The following is a 22,189-nucleotide window of genomic DNA, read 5'->3' as shown; positions in this document are numbered from 1 at the left end:
CATCTAACAGTTGTGTAGTTTGGTTGCAGCACCGTATCCAGGTGTGTTTATTGACAACAGAAGATGAGATTTCTCTATGCAGGAATTAATTGTTTGAATTTAAAAATCGATTATGTGACATAACTGCATCAATTCAGAATCGTCCAATTAAAGCAGAAGTAAGCGATCCGGTGGTTTTGGCTAACTTCCTGTCAGCCGCCCTCGTCCGTTTATGCCGTTCTCTCTCCTCATTGGATAAAGGTTGTAGGATACAAGGAAAGTTTTCTCCTCGGCTCAGAGCAGAGCAGAGTGACTGACAGACCCGTGTTTCAGACCAAACACTCTATAGAAGTGATTGCTGTCGGAAGATATAACTATTTAAGACTTATATTAACACAAACATTCTACTTACTTCTGCTTTAAGAATCTCGATGCATCTTTGAATCGATTATTTTCGGCGCCCCTTACTCTAAGCTGATCTCTGAGATCGGATCAGATGGTGGAGGTTTCAATCAGAACAGCTGTTTACCTGCTTCTGCTTCCTCCAATGTTCATGTTCATGCAGCTGTTCGAGCAGCTGTGGAGGAGGCAGAGTGGGGGGGTTTACATCATCTATCTGCCCCCCTCCTCTCCTCCTCCTCTCCTCCTCCTCTTCTCCTCCAGCTCTTCAGAGTTGGAGCTTGAGCAGCGTGCTGGATGTTGGAGCGAGAGGAGAGCAAGGCCGAGGTTTCTGCTGCTGCTCTCCAGCTCTTCCTCCTACGTCGAGTGTTCTGCTCTAAGTGGAGAAACGCGCTCGCTCCGCACTTTAAATCAGATTTTATTATATATTTTTTATTTTTTATTTTATTTTATTCAAGGGTGTCTCTTTAGACCAAGGCTCTGTGCTTGCCGTCATTGTTCTGCTCTCGCTGGCGCTGGCCATTCAAACGTAAATTCCTGCGGTGGCTTTGGTGGCGTCGAGCTGTTGGAAACATTCCATCTGTGCCTTTTTAAAAAAATAAAAAAGGGTAAAAAGCCAACGCGCTCGCAGCTCAAATTGAATGACTTGTTGTTCATTTATTCAATTCACCAGCAAAAGCAGCGACAAAAGCAACTGCTCATCTCTTTAGATTCAGCCAAGGATGTGTGGGCCGCGGGCGGCGGCGAGGCAGAGTCATTTTCTTTTTGAAAGCTTTTAATACGGCTTTGTGAAGGTTGTTTTATTGTGAGGAGAAAAGTCTTGTTTTTTTTTATTTATTTAATTTTATTTTATGTTATTTTATTTTATTTTATTTTGTCTCTTTCTCTCTCTCTGTGTGTGTGTTCAGGTTTGGGATGCTGAGCGATGAGTCGGTGCCTCACGCCGACAGCGTTCTGGCGGCGGTGGCCAAACATCTGGAGGCTAAACTGTCATTCGGTGAGAAACAAAACAGAAACCAGAGGGAATAAAAGGAATAGAAATATGTTTTTACTTTTTCCCAAAAGTCCTCAAAAGTTAGCAGAATGAATGAATTTAATATTTTCCTGGTAATATTGATTTATAAACTCTATCTGTGTGGGGATTTGGTTGAAAAACAGCCATCTACACTATAATTAATCCTAAAAAATAATCATATTTACACCAGAATTTAACTTATCTGGTTTTAATTGGACCGTCCATTCATTTTCCATCCAGGTTGAGTTGAATAACGTAAAACTATTGGAACCTCTCGGTCATTTTAATCCATAATCTCTAACCTTTAACTTCTATTTTTACCTTTTACAACCGTCTTATCAGGGCTGCACATAAAGATCACTTATTTATTATTGATTATTGTTGTTTGTTCTCTTTAACAATAAACAGCTTTTTTCTAAAGCTCAGGTTGATTTTATTTAATGTTTTTGTTTTGTTCAGCGATCAAATGACAAGTTATTTAATTGATCTTCAAATAGTAGACAGCTCATTATCAGTTGATTTACAAGTTGATCATAGAACTGTTGACAGTAATGTGATTTAAATGTCATGTAATTTAATGCACTTGGTAAACAACTGTTTTCTTTATTTCTCACTGGTTTTAAACTGATTTTAAATTAAATTCTATGTGGAAATTAAAAAATAAAAACTTTCTGAACTATAATCAATAACTCCTCCCTCAGATAAGGGCGAGAGAGACATGATCATCATGAGGAACGACGTGGGGATTCGACACCCGACCGGCGAGCTGGAGACCAAACACATCAGCCTGGTGGTGTACGGAGACCCCGACGGCTTCTCCGCCATGGCCAAGACCGTGGGTTACCCAGCAGCCATCGCTGCTCGCATGATGCTCGACGGTCAGTAGCACACACTCAGGCCACTGAAATGCTACATGACAAACTTTTATTCTGAGGATTATTATTAGAATAATATAAGATGCAGATTTTGGAAAAACAAATAAATGATCAATTAGCAGCTTGATGAACCGTAAAGTATGAATATTGATGTAAGTTCATGTAAGTTCGTCCACTCTGTGAAGTTAACATCACTTCCCCCGGGCCATTACTGAACTAAACTCTCAATAACATTGACAATAAAGACTTCTTAAAGGGATAGTTCAACATTTTTCACCATAATCCCTATAGTCGTAGTAGCAGTAGGTTCATTACCGTTAATTATCGGTGCATGCTGTTTTGAGATCGGCGGGGCAGAGACGTGAGCTCTGCATTGCGCACGGTACAGGTCAACCTGTCCCTCATCAAACTCATCAAATACACAATCCAACAACTCCACAACGCTCTGGTGGACAAGCTGTGACCTGCACATTCACCACGCTATGAGATAATAACACAACGTTACCAGACAGAGTTGTTTTAGAGGGAAATGCAGCCAGAACTACATTCCAGACACGACTGCTGCTGGGCGGAGGGATTTCAAAAGAAGAAGTAGTTCCGAGTATTTGCTTCATGTGTCGTAATGTTACATAATTATACATGATTATGTTAGTCTTTAAAATCAATTTTACTTTATCCTATTAACTTGTAAAGCTAAAGTTAGCTTACCATACTTTTCGGACTATTGAGCACACTTGAATATAAGCCGCACTAGCTAAATTTTAAAAGAAAATAAATACATTTTGTACATATATAGAGGCCGCACTTGAATATAAGCTGCAGGTTTTAATGTTGTAACAAGAGATATTTACACAGAAAGACAGTAGGGAACTAATATACAAGTCCGGTGGCTTTTCCGCTGTTTTAGTTACACTCCTCTCAGCCATGTGCATTTGTTTACAATGAAGCCGGCGATAAACCAATAAATGGAGTGGTGGATAACGTTACATAACATATACAATGTTACGTGTGTTTGAGTAGTTTTATGAACATGAACAAAAGATTACGGGTTACGGAGCGCGTTTGTGTTGTGGTGCAGCAGATAAGAGAGCTGGGACACCGGGGTGGGCGAAAAAAGTAGCGACTTATAGTCCAAAAAGTTATCTTATTTTTTAACCTCTTCCTTTCAGACTGCGACCTCTAAACTTATGAAACTAAATCTGTGTGTTTTGCTCTACAGGTGAAATCAACACCAAGGGTCTGGTGGTTCCCATGACGAAGGAGATCTACGGGCCGGCGTTGGCCCGGCTGAAGGAGGAAGGACTGCAGTTCATCTCCAAGAGCACCCTGGAGGACTAGAGCTGAACTGAAGACTCCCTGTTAAATCCTGTCTAACGACTCCACAGATAATCTACAAAACACACACACACACACTATTAGCTGCCTTCTCAACTCTGGCTATTTGTTGCTTTTGTCAAATTCCTGCAAAGGCAGCTGATGATGATGATAATTATCACTGATATTAGGTTCAATATTAGCATCTTAAGTTTGGCTGAATTAGAATCTGTGCCAAGCTGAAATGACTTTTTTCACTGGCGTTGACTGTTTCAGAGAAAGATTTCTTCTGTGAAGATGAGTTACAGGTCGACGGATGCAACACTGTTGTTACATTAGGCACTAGAAAGTTAAAGCATTATACTATAAAAAGCACAAGCATTGCCTCATTGCAGCAGTAAAACGACTGTATTACCTATTAGAAACAGAATGAAGGGTGTAGCAGCCAGCAGTCAGTCAGTTTTATTATTAACCTGTTTTATTGTGCGATCACAAATCTGCAAAGTTTAGTGAAGTTTCAGTTGGTTAGAAATCAACAAAGCACTGCCCGTCTTCCCCGTTCGCTCAAACAGCAGCTGTGGTAATTAATTCAATTCAAGATATCATCTCACCGTATCTTATTTTATCTCATGTCGCATTAATGACGCATCAACACAAAAAACATTTAATGTAAACGCGGCTTATAAAGTTGTTCAGTACGAAGCCGAGAGCAGCTGCTAGTGATTATTTTCAGATGGATTATGATGGAATTTTCTTTAACTTTTTCTGTTTTTGTTGGTAAGAGTTTATAATTTTGTGGTTTTTAAACAAGATGTGTGTAATTAAATTAGCTCCCAATAATACACAATAATAATAGTAGTTGAACATTGACTTGACACGAACAGGAACAGCTCAGAGTACGACACGTGTCCATCATTTCAAAAATCCTTAAAAGCTAATTACTGTGGTAAAGACTTCACCAATTAAGTTTGATTCCCCTTTCTACGTAAAAAAAAAATATTACAATCTTAATCATTTGAAATACACAATTTAACTAAAATTGTAAACAATGAGGTCATGGTGTTAAAAACACATAGGGGTTTGTCCGTTCGAGCTAAATTTAATGCTAGCTTGTCCGTCAGTCAGTAGCAGCTAGCTAGCATAAACTAAAAGACCTCTTAGTTTTATAAAAATTAAAAAAAATCTTATTATTAGATTAAATTATTAAATTAGAATATTTGAAATATATAATTTAATTGAAATTGTTAACAGTAACAGCTATTTAAACATTTAACACACAGAGGTTTGAACCAAACTAAAATCAATGCTAGTTAGTTACTAGCTAGCTAGTCCGTCAGTTAGTCGCTAGCAGCTAGCTAGCATAAAACAAAAACTAAACTAAACTAAACACTTTACATGTTACATCACATAGCTGTTAACATTGAAACCTTCAATCAGGACGTCCAGGATTCAAAATATAAACTCATTTTAAGTTTTTCTTGTTATTTTGTGACGCTAACATTAGCTTGTCCTGTTCGTCCATTAAGCTAACGGTAGTTTCTTCTACAGCTAATAAACACAAAACTGTTGTAGTCCCCCAGTTCAGCATTTATAAACATTTAATTACCGGTAATATTTAATAACATACATCTACAGCTATGCAGACATTTGAAATGTTTTCTAATGTAGTTTATTGACAACTATCACCATTTTTATATCATTACTTAACAGCTTCATTCTAGTGTGTTGTTATATCCATTTATGAGTGTGTACAGGGAATTACAGTTGTTGATATCACATATCCACATGTTAATACTAAACAGGGGGACTTTTAATAACTGGTTTGTCCAACCAACACCAACGAATGTACGCGACCAGTATCATTTCAAATAACGTCACAATAACATATATACAAGTCAAGTTTACCACTAAATATCTCACTCACTAAATTGTCCATGTTCATTTAGATTGAACAAATCTCTACACAATTTTAAGGTTAAACACAGGTTTAAGGATACATTTATAGAAAATACAAAATCAATATTTTGACAATCAAAATATTCTCCAGTAATTTATATGAATCAAAGATTTAAAAAAAAAAATTAAATCATCTAATGGGATTGGCAGCCTTTGGGACATTATTGATGATCGATAACTGGAACATGATCAGTAACAGCAGCACTCGTCTTGATTTGTTTTGAATTTGTTTTTTGAATTTGAGTGAATTCTGTGTTTGTGTTACGTTTCTCAGACTGCTGAGTATTTATTGTTTGTCTCCTGAGCAATATTTATTTGATTGTTTTTCAAGGGGGAGTGTGGCCACCTTATATATAAACGGTTTGTTACATGCTTTAAAAAAAAACCTAATATGAATAATATGTACCTGAGATATCTATTTTTTAAATAATATATCTTCATGTATTTTCCTGAAATGGGCTTTTTATGTGAATCCCACACTCGACTTGTGTTTCCATCAGATTTGAAAAGAGAGAATTACAAATAGAGACTATAAATCCCATAAACACTAACACTAATTAATGTTTATTCAGTTGAATTTTAGTATCATAAAGAACTAATGATGAGTATTGGTTTGATTTTACTCACTGATGAACCTCCAATATGAACACACACCGCTTTTATTTCTGTTGTTTTTGTTTTATCTGAGTTAAAGATCACAATACATGTCTGTTTATTAAAGTTTTGTTTTGAATGCTTCATTAAAATGTAAAAATGGTTATGTCAATAAAAACAATCATTCTGTTAAATCATTTTTTCCCTTCTTTCATCATTTAAAGATGTGATAAATGTAATAATCTTTCTTTTTATTTGCAGCAAATTGAATGCAAATACATTGTATTCACATGTTGTTTTTTATAGTATTAATTGTGCATATCTGTGCATCTGCAAATTAAATCTCAATAGACTGCAAATAGCAACAGATAAGACGAGATTTATGAATTAAATCTTCAATTTGTTCTCATAAAATATTTTATATGGATTTTCTGCAGCTTTTGTCTGGTTTTGTTTTTATCAAACGTTCCCACCTCTCAGATTTTGTTTTGCAGACGTTTCCGTGAGCGAAGCTGCTGCTGCTGCCTGAAACTGTTGCTGCTCAGCTCAGATGTGATGAAGGTGTGTCAAACTTAATAACTGTCTATTTTTAATTGATCCATTCAGACAGATATGGATACTGATAAACTGCCTAATCATTTGGAAAATTCACCCAACTCTTTCCTCCACTTTATTTATGTAACAGCTGTAATTATTCATATTACTGTGATTTTTAAATATAAAATACCATATATAATGACTTAAATGAACATTATGTAATTGACAGAGTTTCTATAAACTACCCAACAATACATATTTACTTTACATGAGTGTTTATGTAAAATATGTTGAAACTAATCTACATTTTATCATAATAATAACAGAAAGATTCAAAACAAAGAAAAACACACTTTCAGGAACAAACTGAAGAGGTGCACGGCCAAAAGTTGCACTTAAAGAAAAAGAGGAAAGGCCAGCAGCAGCAGCAGCAGCAGCACTTGTGTCGTGTCCTTCTCATAGTTTTTTTTATTGCAAACTGCGTCGGCACTTAACACACACACACACACACACAGACCGGTTTCGACAACGTCTTCCTCGGTGTGCAACTTTCAACAGGAAGTGATGTATTTAAATACTCAGAGCTGTGGTCAATCACTTGATAGACAAGTAACAGTAATCGAGAAGAATAACAACTTCACAATGCACAAATATTAGAAAAATAGAAAAATGTAAAAATAATAATAATAATATTAAACTTTATTTCTATAGCACCTTTCAAAACCAAAGTTACAAGGTGCTTCACAAAATACAAATACAATATCATTGAAAAAATAAAGCAATTAGAAGGTAAGAAAACATCATACAGAAAAACAGTGAACAGGCATAAGATAAAATAGTGGAAATGGATAAGACAATAGAAACAAAACATTAGAATTACTGCACAAATGCCAGTCGGTACATGTCGGTACATGTAATATCCAAGTATCATAGGTAAATAGAACAATTAAAATAATTAAAAAAGTAAAATAAAAGATGTGCCAAGTACATATGGTAATAATAATAGTAATAGCTTTATAAATCGGGGTTTTTGACCTTCGCTTCTTGAGTCAGAGGTTTGACTACGTCCTCCTCCTCCTCCTCCTCCTCCTCCTCCTCAGCGTCTCGTCTGTGTAAACTCGGGTTCATCAGGTCTTTGACCTTCATACTTAAGCTGTGACCAGACTGTGAAACAGGCAGCAGTTAATACATGTAAACACTCCACAGTTTATGTTTCTGATCCCGTCCTCATGTCCTCCGACCGACCCGCGACTCGGCTCCTCTGCTGCAAAAAGAAAAAAAAAAAGACAATCAGCCACGTTCAGTTTCCACTCGATTTGGAGGCAGCCATGCAAACTAGGCCACCAAGCAGCGGGATAATTGGGCATGTAATTATGGAAAAAGTCAAAAATGCAAATGAAGGTGTGGAAACGGCGGCCGGTCAAGATGACGTCTGGACACTTGACCTACATTCTGTCCTGAAAAGACGCGTTTCTTGCAGAGTCTTAGCCCCGGATTAACACATGGGAAATCAATTGGAATAACTGGTTCAGTGCAGGGATTAAAGCATGATTCCATAAAGAGCATTCAGAAAGTATTCAGACCCCTTCACTTTTTTTTTTCCACAATTTTATGATGATAATTCATTTTTCTTCTGTATCTACACTCGTTTGTCCAAAATGACTGAGTTTTAAACTGAATTTTAGAATGTTTTGCAAATGTATTAAAACAGAAGCACTGAAATATATTTTTTGAAATATTCAATGAAGCATTCAAAGTCTTTGAGAGAAGGTTTCTACAGGTCATTGGCCAAAATTTGCAAAGACACCTGTCTGATGATCTAAAAACCATGAGGAGGGAGGAACTTCCTGCAGCAGTGACCTCCATCCATGTTTCTTAGATGGTAGAAGTTTGAAATGATGAGCTAGTCGCCTGGTCGACCTTGATCTGTGTGGAGATGGAAGAAACATCCAGAAGAACCACCATTGCAATTAGAAACTTAAAATAATAATAGAGCAGGGTATCTGCGGGGTCTTGAAAAATATTAAAAGGTGATAAATCAATTTTGGGAAAATCAAGACCTTTAAAAAGTATTAAAAAGTCTTTTCACGACTTTATAAAGTCTTACATTTTGAAGCTATTTTTTCTGAATTGGCTGTCCAAGAGTTTGAGTCCTAAAAAACATTGTAAAAGTGTGTGAATTTATTCATTTTTTTGAAAAACAAAGATGAACCGGTAGGCTACATGAAAAAGAAGATTGCTGTTTTTGTTTTTTGAGAGTGGAGCAATGTCTTTTTTTTTTTTTATAAACTTTGCCTTTATTTATTATCCTAACCTATTTTGAATTCTGTTGTATCATAGTGCTCTATAGTCTTTATCACAAACTAAAACTGTTAACTTAAGTGTCATTGATGTAAGTGCAGTAAGTGGTGGTGAGGTATTAGAAAATATTGAGAAGGTCTTGAAAAAGTCTTAAAAGGTATTAAAATTAACTTCAAGATTCCTGTATAAACCCTGTAGAAAGGAACAGGATTCTCTGGTTTGATGAAACCAGGATTTAACCTGATAATTTCATAACAACAGGGACTCACTCTTCTGTTCAGCGTTTCCTCAACTCCAACCAAAACTCCAGAGATGTCCTCCTTGGTAAAAACCTGGTCCAGAACTCATGATGTCCCAGCTCTGAGATATCTGACAGAGAAAGGGAGGATCTGCAGAGCTGAAAGGGAGAAAATCTACAAATCAAGGTGAGTAAAGTTCGTTGCATCAAACCCAAAGGAAATGTTTCAACTGTGGGAAACTGTTGTTGACACTGGAGATCGAGGAGCTGAGACTTGTTCAGTCACTGTTAGTTACTTTGTATTAACACAAAAGATAACTGTCTATAAAGTCTGAGTGTAACTCTCTCTGTCAGTGTCTGATTGACTTCTCATCACTGCTCAAATGTGAATCATTTCAACACCCAGATCGTTTTTTTAAATCCCAGAAATCTGAAAAACAAAAACGATGTTAATTATGGAATTAATATATAATTCTCTGTGGATATTCATTGTCTTCTGACCTCTGATTTCTCATTTAAAGTAAACAAATTTCTCAATCTAATAGTAAGAAATTTTATGAATTGTCCTGATCACATTCATGCTCCCTAAAGGAAAAACCCCTTGGATTTTAAAAACCTTTATTGATTCTCCTTCATTCTCATCATCCACTGTTTCCTGTTGAGCATCTTCATTTAATTTGTAATAAGTAATTAAAAGAAAGAAAGAACGGAAATGTGGTTTTATGCTTAGCCGAGGTGAAATCACTGCAATTAACCCAATGGGCCGCACTGCATCGTGTCTCTACTAATTAGCTAACTAGCTAGCAGTTTTCAGCCACTTGCCTAACACTTAGCCAGTTTGTGAGGACGGAACACGCAAAGCAACAAAAAAAAAATCTGTGACATTTTGAAATCTGCTATTTCCACATTTTATCTGTAGTAAATATTATGAAAACCCAAAGGAGAGAAATCTGCAACAGAGCGAGTGTAGAGTGTGAACGTCTGAGTTTCCCACTAGTGCTGCGTTCACATCATTAGTAGTGTTTCTGTATTCACATATTCACAGTGGGGAACACAACGTGTGGAAACGCTGTCGACACATCGAGGTCAAAGTGGCGTCTAGGCCGCCGTCACTGACAGGTGCAGAAATAACACAATAATAATAATAATAATAAAAACTCCAGTTCAGCCTGAACATTTAGGTCAATGATCAACTTGATGGTGTTAATCACATGGAACAACGTGTGAACTCTCACTCGTTCTTCATGTTCTCGTGTCTCTGCGGCGGCCAATCAGAAGAAGGAGGCGTGGCTACTAGCAAGGCAATTTGTTTTGATTTGCTGAGTGCGACATCTAGTGGCCGTTTTGATCATTGACTGAACCTTTTACGTGTATTTACAGTCGGGAACCAGGGCCGTTGTATAGGGGAGAAAGGTGATGATAACTCTAGGGGCCCAGCGCCCAGTGGGGCCCATAAAAACCCCCAGTAGTCTAATCTTTGTATGACTGATTTATTCTGCGTAAGACCCTGACTAATACTCATAGTACACTGTAAAAACTCAACATCTTTCCAAGAAAATTTGTCTAATTTCTTGTCCAAAATGTCTCATTTCTAGTCAAAACTAATCTCTTTCCACTTAAAATAAGACTCATCACCTAAAAATTAACTTGTTTTTTTAGATAATTTTCACTTAAATTCACAATAAATAGAAAAATCTGCCAGTGCTTGTAATAAGGAAGAAAAACTTGCTCCACTATCAGATTTTTTCTACTTATTCCAAGTGAAAATATGCTTGAAAGAAGTACAAAGTGTCTAAAAACAAGCTACTTTTAATATGATGTGCCTTATTTTAAGTAGAATGAGATTTGTTTTGACTAGAAATTACATTTTGACTAGAAATAAGAAATATTCTTGCTAAGATACTTGAGATTTTGCAGTGTAATGCTGCATTAGCATCAAAACAAAGAAGGCTAAATAAAAAAACGATAATACATACGTAGTCTAAGAATAAAAAAGGAAAAGTTAGGGGGAGGGGCCCACTTTAGTATTCTTTAAGGGGGCCCAGAATTCCTAGCAACGGCCCTGTCGGGAACAACAACAAAAAACCACTCCATCAGGCTCTTTTCTCTGGTGTTTGACTTATTTAATCCCCTAGCTAATAATCCAGCAGCTACAAACATGTCAGTACCCCACATGCATCACATTTAGTCTGTTACAAAATCCAGAATATAAAAAGCATTAATAATGTTCTCCAACTACGCAATTAGAATCAAACCATAACATTTGAATGGACTAAAAATGGTAAAATATAAAAATCTAAAAAGTATAAATAGAAATTTGGTCCATCAAGGTGATTACTATAATATTATTTACATTAGATTATTATTCATTATTATTATTATTATTTCAGGCCCTTATTTTATATTTGACTTGAATTGCACACTGCTGCTACCGTAGCGATGGTATTTACAGAGAGGAGGAGTTTCAGTGCACGAGCGCTATAAAAAGACAAGCTAACAAAATATCTCATTTGATGTAAAAAGAAGCAGTTTTTTTCCCTTTTTTTATCCCGTTTGGCTCAGTGCCAATAAATACAAAGGTTTAGGAAACAAGAGTTAGTCGAATGTGAAACACGTCAGGGCAGTAGAGCGTTAAAACAGACAGTCAGACGGTTGGTTCTGTTAGTCTACAGCTTGTATCAAAGTTATTAAACAACGTACAGGATGAAAAATACAAAAAGGCACAAATTACAACATCAACACAGTCCTGAACCACAGGGATTTTCATATTTCATTTTTTCTTTAATCCAGTAGCTGCAGCGTGAGTCCGGCTTCAGGAGAAGTTCTGTTGGTGTTCGTAGAGGAAGAAAAAACAAAAAAAACAAAATGCTGTTGCTTGTTTGTAAAAGTTAAAAAAAAAAAAAAAAAAAAAAAAAGGTTAAAAAAGTTCTTTGTTGTGGTTTTTATTTTTATTTTTTGTGGGCAGCTACACGAGGGATTCGAGGCTCTCTGCGGTGCTGGCAGTTCCCACCACGATCGTCCCGTTGTTGTCGGACGACTGGAGGGTTTTTTCGTCTTCTTGCGTCCCGATGAGACTCAGCATCGCTCTGTACAGAAACTGGTACTGCTCCTTTAAAACAACACCGACAGGAAATCAATCAGTCATTATGTGATCATACGTATCCCACTGTTACGATTCATTATCAATTGACCCTTCGCGTAAGCCCCGCCCCCTTGGTTACTGTTGCTACGCTGGGCAAGCTTTCACTCCCAGCCATGCTCCTGGCAGTATTTGGTATCGATTTCAAAGGAAATATCAGCAAATTTCTGGATAAACTGTTCTGAGATAATAGAGAGAAGAAGTCACAAAGATCATTCAGAGTTTTCAGTGACGTGACTCGCGCAGGAGGATAAAACATCTGTTCAACGACACGACTGGACAATGTACAGAGCAGCAGTAAGGGCCGGTCATTTTACCGTCTATCAACCCACGAAGACTTAGGTCATCTCACTGGTCATGAAACGTTGTCAAACTGCAAGTTTTTGGGCGATTATGAACCACATACAGCTTTCGCTGCTGTTTTATTTCTCCTACCGCTGTATGAGTCAGTGAAAGCAGTCCCTGCCTGGAGGATCCCTCGCCTAAAAGCCCAGGTAAAAGCCCTAAAAGCCCAGGTAAACGCGGTAAAAGTACAGCTGTCATTTCGGATGTGAACAAATGGTTATCCCCATATTTACACTTGCTCAAGTCGAAAAAAAAGTCTGCTCGTATCTGAACATCTCTATATTGCCGCCGCCACCGCCTTAGTAGCAGCAGCAACAACAACAACATCCTTCTCTACAAACACATGTTTTTCGTCCTAGTCTCAAAATGTGTCCACAAAAGCAAACGTAATGACTCAACTGCCGAAAGCTTGCAAGGCCTATAGTTACGGTTGCTAACGTAGGATTGGACAATAGCCGTTTGTGGGAGGAGTTGGCTAAGGGTCAATTATAATATTGTTTATTAAAAGGATTAAAAGCAAAACCGCCCGCTCTGTTCGGTATCTCTAGGGAGAAGTGTTTTTCTGATTATTTTCTAGAAAGTTTCCTGAAGAGAAGCCTGTACATTGGTGCTAATCATGGAGACAATGGGAAAGTCCTTGGTTCATTTTAGCCAAAGAGACGAATCATTAATTAATCTGGCATTGAATCATGTTGGACTGACTCACTGTGCACTCACTCTGTTTACTCTGTTTTATCTCCAGCTACGACCAAATTACAGATTACTAAATTCAAGCACCACTGATAGTTCAATGACCTTAAAGGGATAATTAAACATTTTGGCAAATCGGCCCATTGCCATAATCCCTATAGTCATAGCAGTAGGTTCGTTACCTTTAAAGCAGAAGGAAGTGATATATTTGTGTTAATATAAGTCTTAAATAGTTATATCTTCCGACAGCAATCACTTCTATAGAGTGTTTGGACCGAAACACGGGTCTGTCAGTCACTCTGCTCTGCTCTGAGCCGAGGAGAAAACTTTTCTCGTATCCTACAAGTTTTATCCAATGAGGAGAGAGAACGGCATGAAGGGCTGTGTGTGCAGCCAAGGGACGCCATGAATGTGGTGACGTAGGGACGAGGACTGTTATGGTGCGTTCAAGGAAACTCGTAACTCGTGTTTTTCCGACCTGTGAAGTCGTACCAGTTCGATCTGGTACGAGTTCACGGGTCGGAAGTTACGAGTGGCCGTTATAGTGACTTTCACCGGTAAAACAGGTCGGAGAAACACGAGTGGGTTGCCTGAAACGCTACAAAGTCGTAAGTCGTGACTTGAAGCTGTAATGTACGGTTTCAAAAGCCTGCCTGGAACGCAGCATTAGCCAAAACGACCGGATCGCTTACTTCTGCTTTAATTGTCGGTGCAAGCTATTTTTAGAACAGCAGAGTTGTTTTAAGAGGTAAATTCATGCACAACCACTGATGCACGTTGCCTTCAGGGACAGTTTTTCATCAACAGTCTCTGCATTTGCCTCTAATACAACTCTGTGTGGTAACATTGTGTTATTATCTCATAGCGTGGTGAATGTGCAGGTCACAACTTGTCCACCAGAGCGTTGTGGAGTTGTTGGATTGTGTATTTGATGAGTTTGATGAGGGAAACCAAGAAATCCCATAATGAGCCTCCGTAGTGTAGCTCTGAGCAGCTCACGGCTCTGCTCCGCCGTTCTAAAAACAGCTTGCACCGACAATTAAAGGTAACGAACCTACTGCTATGACTATAGGGGTTATGGCAATGGGCCAATTTGCCAAAATGTTGAACTATCCCTTTAAGGTCAAGCAGTGGTGCTTGATATAACTGCAGCAGTTTGTTGTACCACCATCATGACTGTAACCACTGCTGAGCTAAACAACGGTTCAACAGTCGTGAGTTTCCTGGATGTTGAACTTTCTGACTCATACGTATGTCACAGTGTCGTCGGCGTACGATGTGAACGGTGTGAACGGACTAAAGCCTTACGATGTCGCTGAAGGTTCCCGGCCTCATGAGGTTCGTCAGTTTGGCCACTTGGAAGACGTCGACCGAACCCTCGGCCCCCAGCTGGTGAATCAGAGACAAGAGGGCGCAGAAGGTTCCCGCCGTGACTCCGCCCACACTGGAGGAGGAAAAACAAACAGTGTAAAACATCCTGGTGTTATTTTAATGTATAGACCGAATCTCCTTGTTGTTTACATTCTACTTCCGGGTAGAAAACCAGCACGTAATTTGAATGAGATCAATAGTAACGTACAAGAGTTTAGCTATATATCATATTTTTCACGCCCTATCACCGTTTAGACAAATCTGAAATGATTGAAGAAACATGACTATTTCTGTGTGTGTGTTTTGTGTTGCTATGTGTTGTATTTATTCAGTTTTGGGGGAATCACAGTGTCTAGAAAGCATCAGTGGCTCAGCTGACAGGGACAGCTAACGGCGGTAGCTAAGCTAACAGCAGTAGCTAAGCTAACACCAGGACGTCAGCTGTTAAAACCCTCCCGTTGTGGGACACGACATGAAACTACTCCAGTTAGCTCAGTCATGTTGGAACTAGGATATCCACTGGAGAAAATATTTTTTCATGGAGCGTTTATTGAGTCACTGAGTTATTAAAGTTAAACAGGTAGCTAACCGTTAGCCCGGCTAATCTATGATAACCATGACTAATTACAAAATTGTGCACACGTAAATAGTAACGTTTGTCCAATCATTGGTTTTATAAACTTAAGAAGCATCAGATTAGTCTAAACGGCGATATAGTAACATGAAAAATTAGATATATACTGTATAGCGAAACTCTCGTCCGTCACTATTGTTCTCATGCTGGTTTTCTACCCGGAAGTAGTTGTAAACAACAAGGCGATTCGTCCTATTGACCGGTCGGTCGGTTTAGAGGAGGTCGTACTCGTCGTGGACCACGGTCGGCCCGTCCTTGGTGGTGATCTCCTCTTTAACCAGGTTGAGCAGTTCGAAGGTGCTGCTGATGGGACTGTCCGGGTTCGGCCAGCGGGGGGCGCGGAAGTGCTTCACCTCCAGAACGAAGTCGTCCTTTTGAAAAGAAAGAAAGAGAAGAATAGAGAAGAGATAATATAGATTTAACAAATGGATTCAACAAAAAAGCTGGCGATAATGATGCATTCATGCAAATTCATTTAAATGCAGTTTTGTTCTGTTCTACTTGAACCATGGATCAGTTGCTGTAAATGAATGAGCTGCAGTTTCAAGCTAAACCAGGGGTGTCAAACATGCGGCCCGCGGGCCAAAACCGGCCCGCCAGAGGGTCCAATCCAGCCCGGATGAATTTACCAGATATAAAAATTACATAGAAGACAAAAGAGGAATTATGTTGTTGAAATTGCATGTATTTTTCTCATGAAATTTCAGGTTGGTCCTAATATGTTTTGTAAAAGGATAGCTCATTAATGTAAACATATTAATAATGCGCTTCTTTGCACTAAAACAGAGAGAAAAGTTTAGAGTTTTTATTATTTATAAGATATTATGCTATTATTTTACCTGTCTGGCCCACTTGAGATCAAATTACACTTAATGTGGCCCCTGAACTAAAATGAGTTTGACACCTCTGAGCTAAACCATCTCTGCTAACAGTTTCCACTCTGATGGAGCCGCCATGTTTTGTTTTTTTATGCGAAATGCAGTGAGGATGTCTGGACAATATCTGTCCAGTTATATTTTCATAAACCAAATAAAAACGTCACTTTAAGGATTATGAAATTTGTCATAAATCATCTCAAAACTTAAAGAGACACATATAACAAAAAATGTATGTATGTGTGTCTGACCTGTGTAGCTTCCACTTCGTACTCCTGAACCACCAGCATGTCCTCGTTGGCCAGACAGACGCGACTCTCGCTCTTCTGAGTGACAGTGAACGTCTCGTAGCTGATTGGCTGCCCTTTGCGAGGCCAGAAGACACACGACTCTGCCCCCTCCTCTTCCTCCTCCTCCTCCTCCTCCTCCTAGCAACACAGAAACGTCATTATAGGACCAATGCTAACTTGAGCTAAGCTAAGTTACAGTAACACAGGCATTAGATGAGAGTGTTCTCCTCACCGCGCTCGCTAACGTTCCCGGCAGAGACACGATGACCTGGGTGTTGTGGTCCCAGATCATCCTCCAGAAGTCCTTTACAGTGCCAGGCAAAGGATTCTGGGTAATGATGAACTCGTTGTGCTGCCTGTACCCCTGTAGGAAAAGAAATACAACTCATTTCACACTGCCACTGTTCAAATACAAAATAAAACAGGTGAATGGTTATGGTGGTTTTTTGCTGACATAAGTCATAAGTCAAGAGCATATTATATTGATTTGAGAGCATTATTTTTTGTTTTCACGTTCAGATTTTGTGATATTGTCTGTCAAAACTCTACTCTCGCATTCAAATGTGCTCTGCTCGTGCTCAAACTGTGTGCTTGCACTCGGTTATAGCTGCTTGCGGAAATAAACGAGTGCAAGCACACAGTTTGAGCACGAGCAGAACAAATTTGAATGAGTTTTGACAGACAATATCACAAAATCTGAACGTGAAAACAGAAAATAATGCTCTCAAATCAATATAATATGCTCTTGACTTATGGCAGCAAATAACCACCATAAATGGTTTATTCTCCAGGACTTAAATGTTGTTTTAATCATCTGTATTTTCAGTCATGATGTCATCTTGTTAGCATATGAGGTCATTGATGGTTTCTTACGGTGATGTACGACGCGTTGATGTAATCCGACGTTTCCCCGGCCGACGTGGACAGACGCACTCGTGACCTCTCGACTGTCAAGACACAACACAACGACCGCTCAGTTTCAGCTAACGTTAGCAGCGTTAGCGTCATTAGCATCGTTAGCATCGTTAGCGTCATTAGCGTCATTAGCATCGTTAGCATCAGGCTAAGTGAGGTCAGACTCACCAGGAACCGACGAGCAGCTTCGGTTCTTGCTGCGGTTCTCGTCCTGCAGCGCTGAAGAGAAGTCGCTCTGCTTCGCCGCCGAGTGACAAACCAGCTGTGGAAACAAAAAAACATCTGTCAGAGCTGAGAACGTGTGGACCACACAACATCTGTCAGAGCTGAGAACATCTGGGACCACACAACATCTGTCAGAGCTGAGAACATCTGGGACCACACAACATCTGTCAGAGCTGAGAACATCTGTCAGACTACACAACATCTGTCAGACCACACAACATCTGTTAGACTACACAACATCTGTTAGAGCTGAGAACATCTGGGACCACGCAACATCTGTCAGACCACACAACATCTGTCAGAGCTGAGAATGTTGGGACCACACAACATCTGTCAGACTACACAACATCTGTCAGAGCTGAGAACATCTGTCAGAGCTGAAAACATCTGGGACTACACAACATCTGTCAGAGCTGAGAACTTATGGACCACGAACATCTGGGACCACACAACATCTGCTAGTGCTGAGAACTTATGGACCACACAACATCTGTCAGAGCTGAGAACTTATGGACCACACAACATCTGTCAGAGCTGAGAACTTATGGACCACACAACATCTGGGACCACACAACATCTGCTAGTGCTGAGAACTTATGGACCACACAACATCTGGGACCACACAACATCTGCTAGTGCTGAGAACTTATGGACCACACAACATCTGTCAGAGCTGAGAACTTATGGACCACACAACATCTGTCAGAGCTGAGAACATGTGGACCACACAACATCTGTCAGAGCTGAGAACATGTGGACCACACAACATCTGTCAGAGCTGAGAACACGTGGACCACACAACATCTGTCAGACCACACAACATCTGTCAGGGCTGAGAACATCTGGGACCACACAACATCTTTCGTATTAATGCGTATAGGTATTTTTTATATTTTTTGATTTTTTAAGGTAAAAGGGGTAGGGGTATATAAGCTTTGGCTTCAACCTACACCCTTTCGGTTATATAAGCTTGATATGCCGGTGCATATTCTCATTTGTCCAGGTCATAGTATTTCAATGCTTTCGATTTAACCTCCTTTGAAATAAGCTTGATATATACCGAAATAAATAAAATTCATTCATTCTTTCATTCATTCACATCTGTCGTACCACACAACATCTGTCAAGGCTGAGAATATCTGGACCACACAACATCGATAGCATTAAATCATTTTTATATTTTTTTAAACTCTGAGTTGAGTTGTCGTTGCTCTGCGTCAGTCAGGCATCAGTTGTGTCAGCGTCTCACCTTGAGCTGCTTGTCGAGCCGCGTTCTCCCAGCATGCCCTGGGGTCCCAGCATGCCCTGGGGTCAGCAGCTCGTCCATGTAGCGGTGCAGCTGAGCGGCCGCCACCTCCGTCTCCCCGGACAAGATGGCCTCCACCAGGGCGTCGTGGATGAAGACGTACTGCTCCTGCAGAGAGGAGAGAGGGTTTAGGCTGTGTGTTCACGTGTCTTATTTCTAGTCAAAATGTCATTTCTAGTCAAAACAAATCTCAGTATACTTAAATTAAAGCAGATATCAGCTTCACGGCCGTTTCGGCTAATGCTGCGTTCAAGGCAGGCTTTTGAAACCGTAAGTTACAGCTTCAAGTCACAACTACGACTTGGTAGCGTTCCAGGTAACCCGTAGCTCGTGTTTTTACCATCCTGTTGTCTGTGAAAGTTCCCTATAACGGCCACTCGTAACTTCCGACCCGTGAACTCGTACCAGATCGAACTGGTATGACTTCACAGGAAGGAAAAACACAAAGTACGAGTTTCTTTGAACGCACCATGAGTTAGCAGCCCCCGCCCTTGTCAGGCATCAATTGGTCCTCGTGCTACGTCACCACATTCACGCGCATCCCTTGGCTGCACACACAGCCCTTCATGCCGTTCTCTCTCCTCATTGGATAACACTTGTATCCCACAAGGAAAATTTTCTCCTCGGGTTACAGCAGAGCAGAGTGACGGAGAGACTCGTGTTTAGGCTGAAATACTTCATGTAAGTGATTGCTGACGGAAAATAGGACTATTTAGGACTTATATTAACAAAAACATTCCACTGATATCTGCTTTAAGACTCATCACATAAAAAGTAGCTTGTTTTTAGACACTTTTTTACTTCTTTCAAGCATATTTTCACTTGAAATAAGTAGAAAAATCTGATAGTGGAGCAAGTTTTTCTATCTTATTACAAGCACAGAAAACTTGCTTTCACTGGCAGATTTTTCTACTGATTTCAAGTGAAAATTATGTCAAAACAAGTACATTTTTAGGTGATGAGTCTTATCTTACGTGGAGAGAGTTTAGTTTTGACTAGAAATAAGACAAATATTCTTGGAAAGATTTTGAGTTTTTGCTGTGTGTGTGTGTGTGTGTGTGTGTGTGTGTGTGTGTGTGTTGACCTCTGACCTCTGTCTGCACCAGGTAGTTCCTCTGTGTGCGGATGTGTTTGAGGAAGCCTGTGATGTTGACGGTGCCTTTGTCTCTCATCTGCTGCATCATGCTGTCCAGGACGATGTAGGTCCCGGTCCGGCCCACGCCCGCGCTGCCAGAGGAAAAGAAGGAGAAGAAGGAGAAGTGACAGGAAACGTTAAACAGAAATAAAAACAACCATCTCGCTCTGATTCGTCCTTGTCGTTGTCGACGTCGTCTCGACCCTCTCACCTGCAGTGGACGACCAGCGGCCCCGACCCGTCCGTCCTCGCTCTGGACGACTTGCGGACGAAGCTGAGCAGCGGCAGCGCGAACTCGGGGACGCCCATGTCGGGCCACTGGGTGAAGTGGAACTGGGTCACGGTCCGCTCGCTGCCCCGCCCCTTCACAGAGCCCTAAAGGAAACACATCGTTATAGATTACAGATTTAATTTATTAAAGGGATAGTTCAACAGTTTGGCAAAATGTCCCATTGCCATAATCCCTATAGTCATAGCAGTAGGTTCGTTACCTTTAATTGTCGGTGCAAGCTGTTTTCTGCTTTAAGCATTAAATACTGAATTCATCATTTATAACACATGAATACTCATTAGTATGTAGTTTATAAACATAGTTAATTTTACTCATCATTGATAAGCACTAAGGGTCCCTTAATTAACCCTAGTTAGTACATTATTAAGCATTAATTAACTGTTGACAGATATATTAATAATCATTATTGTGTATTACTTAGGATTAGGAAACACATTACTTAATGTAGCCTATTAGTAAGCAGTTAATTCATGTTTACTACTCAAAGTTAGTTAATAAGTAATAAATAATAATACAAATTGAATAATGTAATTAGTTATCATTATGTATGCATTACTCAGCATTAATTAACACATTAGTTTATATATTAATGCTTAAAGCAGAAGTGAGTGATCCGGTCGTTTTCGCTAATGCTGCGTTCCAGGCAGGCTTTTGAAATAGTAAATTACAGCTTCAAGTCACAACTTACGACTTTGTAGCGTTCCAGGCAACCCACTCGTGTTTTTCCGACCTGTTTTACCGGTGAAAGTCACTATAACGGCCACTCGTAACTTCCGACCGGTGAACTCGTACCAGATCGAACTGGTACCACTTCACGGTCGGAAAAATACGAGTTTCCTTGAACGCACCATAACAGTCCTCGTCGCTACGTCACCACATTCACGGCGTTCCTTGGCTGCACACACAGCCCTGCATGCCGTTCTCTCTCCTCATTGGATAAAAACTGTAGGATACGATAAATGTTTTCTCCTCGGCTCAGAGCAGAGCAGAGGGACTGAGAGACCCGTGTTTCAGACCAAACACTCTATGTAAGTGATTGCTGTCGGAAGATATAACTATTTAAGACTTATATTAACACAAATATATCACTCACTTCTGCTTTAATAATGTACTAACTAACGTTAATTAAGGGACCCTTATTGTAAAGTGTTACCAATATTAGTCACGATTTTCTTAGATCAAGTCTTTAATGTCTGACAACGATCAACAATTATAATTAGTCTCCTGAAAACATATAATTTACTATTTTTTAACGGTATTTTTGCCTGTATTTGACAGGACAGTGGATAGAGCTGAGGGAATGATATGCAGTGAATCTATATTACTGTAACTTCTTAAAACCATCATTGCTCTGCACTAGCGCTGGATATTCCCACAGTCTCTCTGAGCACTCGAACGCAGCAGCAGCTCTCTGACCTTCTTGGCGCTGAGGTTCCTGAGGCTGAAGGTCCTGTGGGTGTAGGACGCCACGACGCGGCTGCTCTTCACCGACACCAGGAAGCCGCCGTACTCCTCCTGCCCCTCCAACGGCCAGTACTGGTCACACTTCCTCTGAGGGGACAGTGAACGCAGCACACACACAAACACACACACACACATACACATCTGAGGCTGTGACACATCAGAACTCACACACTCTCCACTGCATAATTCAGATGTAAAATCACTTTTCTTTCTTTCTTTCTTTCTTTCTTTCTTTCTTTCTTTCTTTCTTTCTTTCTTTCTTTCTTTCTTTCTTTCTTTCTTTTTTTCTTTCTTTCCTCT

At 39.6% G+C, this 22,189-nt stretch overlaps 2 protein-coding genes across 2 annotated transcripts in view; one reads left to right on the top strand and one right to left on the bottom strand.

Moving 5' to 3' along the window:
• aass (aminoadipate-semialdehyde synthase) overlaps window positions 1-6,326 on the top strand; it is a 39,726-nt gene extending 33,400 nt beyond the window's left edge. Inside the window, exons 22-24 of the mRNA XM_083973878.1 lie at window positions 1,287-1,375; window positions 2,095-2,271; window positions 3,488-6,326. Coding sequence (XP_083830004.1) covers window positions 1,287-1,375; window positions 2,095-2,271; window positions 3,488-3,606 — 385 coding nt within the window. The 3' untranslated portion in view covers window positions 3,607-6,326. The remainder of the gene's footprint in view (window positions 1-1,286; window positions 1,376-2,094; window positions 2,272-3,487) is intronic.
• Window positions 6,327-11,812: 5,486 nt separating this feature from the next.
• ptprz1a (protein tyrosine phosphatase receptor type Z1a) overlaps window positions 11,813-22,189 on the bottom strand; it is a 113,608-nt gene continuing 103,231 nt past the window's right edge. Inside the window, exons 20-30 of the mRNA XM_083973425.1 lie at window positions 21,842-21,976; window positions 20,345-20,508; window positions 20,090-20,225; window positions 18,942-19,106; window positions 17,636-17,729; window positions 17,426-17,499; window positions 16,785-16,916; window positions 16,514-16,690; window positions 15,616-15,758; window positions 14,691-14,826; window positions 11,813-12,317 (exon numbers count right to left, since the gene is read on the bottom strand). Coding sequence (XP_083829551.1) covers window positions 12,174-12,317; window positions 14,691-14,826; window positions 15,616-15,758; window positions 16,514-16,690; window positions 16,785-16,916; window positions 17,426-17,499; window positions 17,636-17,729; window positions 18,942-19,106; window positions 20,090-20,225; window positions 20,345-20,508; window positions 21,842-21,976 — 1,500 coding nt within the window. The 3' untranslated portion in view covers window positions 11,813-12,173. The remainder of the gene's footprint in view (window positions 12,318-14,690; window positions 14,827-15,615; window positions 15,759-16,513; window positions 16,691-16,784; window positions 16,917-17,425; window positions 17,500-17,635; window positions 17,730-18,941; window positions 19,107-20,089; window positions 20,226-20,344; window positions 20,509-21,841; window positions 21,977-22,189) is intronic.

The sequence above is a fragment of the Trachurus trachurus genome, assembly GCF_905171665.1.
Source record: "Trachurus trachurus genome assembly, chromosome: 6".
Taxonomy (NCBI): domain Eukaryota; kingdom Metazoa; phylum Chordata; class Actinopteri; order Carangiformes; family Carangidae; genus Trachurus; species Trachurus trachurus.
Note: the sequence above shows the minus strand (reverse complement) of the source record. Positions and strands in the feature narration are given on the sequence as shown.